The sequence below is a fragment of the Blennius ocellaris genome (assembly GCF_963422515.1).
Source record: "Blennius ocellaris genome assembly, chromosome: 1".
Classification (NCBI taxonomy): Eukaryota; Metazoa; Chordata; class Actinopteri; order Blenniiformes; family Blenniidae; genus Blennius; species Blennius ocellaris.
Genome location: NC_137650.1, coordinates 17,516,516 through 17,521,285, shown reverse-complemented (window position 1 = coordinate 17,521,285; position 4,770 = coordinate 17,516,516). Strand labels below are relative to the sequence as shown.

General features: G+C 42.0%; 1 protein-coding gene across 2 annotated transcripts; it reads left to right on the top strand.

The window, feature by feature from the left end:
* Positions 1 to 506: 506 nt before the first annotated feature.
* LOC308129798 (insulin gene enhancer protein ISL-3) lies at positions 507 to 4,485 on the top strand (the record flags this gene model as incomplete). 2 transcript variants are annotated; one of them, XM_080495883.1, is made up of 6 exons in its annotated part: positions 507 to 564; positions 922 to 1,111; positions 1,498 to 1,760; positions 2,678 to 2,961; positions 3,653 to 3,820; positions 4,369 to 4,485. In XM_080495883.1, 6 exons carry the CDS (start codon positions 507 to 509, stop codon positions 4,483 to 4,485), a joined length of 1,080 nt encoding a protein of 359 aa, XP_080352009.1. The 2 variants fall into 2 exon arrangements, with proteins under 2 accessions (XP_080352009.1, XP_080352008.1); XM_080495882.1 differs by having other exon boundaries at positions 2,675 to 2,961.
* Positions 4,486 to 4,770: the final 285 nt, after the last annotated feature.

Sequence of the window (4,770 nt, the reverse complement as noted above, 5' to 3'; positions counted from 1 at the left end):
GCACAGTAGACGTGTTGACATGACTGTGACCCATACGATTGTCTATTGTAAATTGTTTCTTTACTAAAACAAAATATTAGTTCATTCTGAGAGAAAAACCTCAAGGAATAACGCTACAAGTGGCATTATAAAAACGCCATTAACCATTATCGCCATTAAAACAGTTTACTTTGCCTGAGTTTTTATGTTAAGATAATTCCAATATTTTCGCACATTTGTCATGCACATTTCTAAGACATAAATTCATAAATTCGTGGGATGTTTTTTTTTTTTTTTTTTTTTAGATTGGGGGGGGGGGGGGGGGGGGGAGGAGGGGGAGGTGCGGCAGGACGATTGGAGAGTCCGGCGACGACGTGATGACGTCACTGGCCCGGCGTGTGGGACCCCGCAGCCTCTCCGGCCCCCTCCAGTCCGGAGAGACACAAGTTATCAGGGCGGCAGCCGAAGGGCCAGTCGTCTCCTCACATCTTTTCTGCGCCTACCACACGCCCCTCTATCCGTCCTGTATGGTGGATATTATTTTCAGCTCTTCTTTCTTGGGTGATATGGGGGATCATTCCAAAAGTAAGTAATCCCGGCTGGTCGCCGCAGTTTGAAGGGGGCAGATTTTGGATTTCGTCGCAGTGGATCTTCAGGACACACTCAGCTGCGCACCGATTCACTAGACTACGTTTATTTATCATGGGATATTGGATAGAATTCATCTTTGCTGTTTTGCATTAGAAAATAGCTTTTTGTTTTTACTTTTTTTTTTTTTTTTTTTAAAGAAACGAAACAAATGACGCGTGTTGCTTTTAGGAAAATGCTGCGGTTGTTACATGAGTCTGCAAAAAAATTCCTAAAAACATTAGAAAAAGCTGCAGCTGTTAAATCTCTCCACTGCGTTTGTGGTTAATAGACTGTGGGTTCGGTTGTTTGCAGAGAAGCCAGGATTCGCGATGTGTGTAGGATGTGGAAGTCAGATCCATGACCAGTACATACTGAGAGTCTCTCCCGACCTGGAGTGGCATGCAGCCTGCCTCAAGTGTGCAGAGTGCCGGGAGTACCTGGATGAGACCTGCACTTGTTTCGTCCGGGACGGAAAAACCTACTGCAAAAGAGATTATGTAAGGTAGGAATTTGAAAATATCTACTATACTAACAGCACTGTTTTTTTTGTTTTGTCAAAGATATATATATATATATTTTTTATTTTTTATTTTTTTATTTTAATGTATTCTTAGGAAGATAATTTAGCAATTTTGGCACCACCTAAATTCTAGTAACTTAATTTAAAAAGATGCAAAAAAAGCAGATTAATACATTTCTAACATAGAAATATCATAATCGACTCAAAAAGAAAATGATATCCATTTTTTCTTGTTAATAATTCTACAACAACAAATTACAATGAATAACGTCACTTATATTTTACACTGTTCTTTTCAGTGTCTTTATTTTTTTTCTCCTTATAATTTAATATAGGCCTATTTCCTCAATAACTTTCATTCTCAACAGGCTGTTTGGAATAAAATGCGCAAAATGCAACCTGGGCTTCAGCAGCAGCGATCTTGTGATGAGAGCCCGGGATAACGTGTACCACATCGAGTGCTTTCGGTGCTCGGTGTGCAGCAGACAGCTTCTGCCGGGAGACGAGTTCTCCCTGCGGGAAGAGGAGCTTCTGTGCCGGGCGGACCACAGCCTGCTGCTGGAGAGGAGCTCCGCAGGAAGTCCCATCAGCCCCGGACACATCCACTCCAACAGACCGCTGCACCTGGCAGGTCAGTTCCTCTTCCTCCTCCTCCTCCTCATTATTATTATTATTATTATTATTATTATTATTATTATTATTATTATTATTATTATTATTATTATTATTATTATTATTATTATTATATTGGCATTAAATATAAATATAAATAAAGGGCAAAATATATCCTGTGCTTGACAAAAACAGCCGACAATATTAAAAGTTTCTTCGGAAAAATAAACAAACAAAAAAACAACAACAACAACGCTGCAACTTTGAAGCCTGGACACCTCTTCTTTGCCCGGCCTTATAATCCAGTTCTGTGTGTGAGTCTCCACCTGTCTAAGGTCTGATTTTATAATTGATCTTATTAGCGGCAACCTGCTCTGCAGCCATTATCTGAATAATCTGGTATTTGGCAGCGGCGGAGCGCGTGTGCGCACGGAGCAGCTGACTGCCAGCAGAAAGACAGCAGGGAAAAAGAAAGTGGCAGGAGAAACCAATTCAACCAACTTTAAACTTATAATGGAAACAATAGTGAAACAGGCCTTTACAAGAAGGGTTTACATTCAGACGACATTGTTAAAACGTGCGTCAAAAAGATAGAACCTACCTTTAAAATCATTATGAGTTCATGTACGCATTGATTACATTTTTACTTCTTAATGTTTCTCTTTGAATTCCAAGTATTATGTTTGAAAGAGCACGTGAGAATTTAGGTGAACTCAAAACAACTTTCCTCTCTTTTCTTCCTCCTAAATTTCTTGGGCTGAAATATCGCTGAGACTTCCTAATGGAACAGTGCAGTCTGAAGTGAATGAGTGTTGAGTTTTAGAGTATTTATTTTTTATTTTTTCGAGACTTGGAGGCTTTTTTTTTTTTTTTTCTTTGTGGGCCTTTTCGTTGCCGTGTCACACCGGGACTTACCGGCCCTGTGCGCCCCAGCAGACCCGGTGACGGTGCGGCAGGCCCCGCATCGAAACCACGTTCACAAGCCGACCGAGAAGACGACGCGGGTGCGGACGGTGCTGAACGAGAAGCAGCTGCACACGCTGCGGACCTGCTACAACGCCAACCCACGGCCGGACGCTCTGATGAAGGAGCAGCTGGTGGAGATGACCGGCCTGAGCCCCCGGGTAATCCGGGTGTGGTTCCAGAACAAGCGCTGCAAAGACAAGAAGAAGTCCATCCTCATGAAGCAGCTCCAGCAGCAGCAGCACAGTGATAAGACTGTAAGCATCTTTGTAAGTTTGGCCGCTTGATTACTCTCTACAATTCCTACAAAACACAATGTCAACTCAACTATATGTGTGTGAAACTGGATGCATATTGTTTTTTGTTGTTTAAAAAAAATATATAACGATAGCCTGAAAAACAAAAACAAAAAATACACTGTATTGTAATTTTTCAAAACTAAAATATCTGGATTTTTTTTTTATATGGGAAAAGTGTACAAGACTGTAAGGTATAATATTTTGTTGACCAGCAGTGATTAATCCTATGATTTTGTCATTTTGTAATCTTATCTTTTACTGACTTCACTTGGACTGAGACAGGGTGCAGCTCTCCTGTTAGATGCAGTGCTATGCTGTATTTAAACTTTAAGTCAATGAATAATGAATCAACTGCTTTGGCTTCACTTGCTTGACCTAAAAGATGTAAACATCCTTTGCAAACATGCTCGATCTGCATTATGACTTTATTCTATAGAAGCTTTAGCTGATCTTGGCTTTAACCAAAGGAAACGTTTGAATGAAAAACAGCTGTTCTGTGATTTCAGAATTGATATTAACAAGCATAAAACAAACATGCATACAGAGCACTTTCTCAACCTTCTTTCAATACTATCCCTTTAAAGACAACTGTTTTATTACAGACTACACAGGTATGTCTCATGCGTTGTGATTTTGTAAATAATTCCAGAACCTGCAGGGCCTCACGGGGACGCCTCTTGTGGCTGGAAGTCCAATCCGGCACGAGAGCACTGTGCAGGGAAACCCAGTGGAGGTTCAGACCTACCAGCCTCCATGGAAAGCTCTGAGTGAATTCGCCCTGCAGAGCGACCTGGACCAGCCAGCCTTCCAACAACTGGTGTGTGTGTGTGTGTGTGCGCGCGCTGAGCAAAAACAATAAGATTTATTAAGAGAGTACAGTCCATGACATAAATTACTGAACAAAGTGCTTCACATAAAAAAACACACACTTGAAGACAAATCTGTTACTCTATATATATCGCTAAGATCTTTGGTAATTCATGCAGCGTGGGGCAGCTATGGCTGTTGGTATTTGGATGGCTCCATTACATTGTCTTCTCTTGTCCATTTATTGAAGTGTCCTTGAGCAAGATGCCCCCAAAATGCTCCTATTGTACGATTTGAGCATGGCTGTGTGTGTGAATATGGTGAAAAATTGCAAAGCACTTTCAGGACTGCTGAGTCAGTGAGAAAGTGCTATATAAGTAAAAATCCATTTGATACATGCATTTTGCAGAAAAAACGGCATTTTTATAGTTTATTGCATAGGACAATGCAGTGCATGCATGCACATGCAGGGGAATTTATGTGATTTGACGCCATGCTCAAGGTGCGACCCGCAGTAAGAGTAGATATATTTTAACACCTTGTCTCCCGGTTCTTCAGGTGTCTTTCTCTGAATCGGGCTCTCTCGGGAACTCCTCGGGCAGCGACGTGACTTCTTTGTCCTCTCAGTTACCAGACACCCCGAACAGTATGGTACCCAGCCCGGTGGAGACGTGAAACGGGGCCCCTCCAGGACCTCACGCCCCCCCATCTCCACCCCCCATCCCCTCCTGCAAGGACAGTTGCAGCATGATCCCGGCCTCCTCCCCCCCTGCATGTGACCAGCTCATCACATCGCCCAAACTACAGGGAAACGTTATTTTCTGACCTGGATGACATGGGGGAAAAAAAAAACAACTCCACCGACCGACTCCGATTTTTTTCCCTGTTTTTTTTTTTTTTTTTTTTGAGAATTCATCGACAAAAAGCTAAGCAGAACAATTGTTGCATGACTTGATCCGG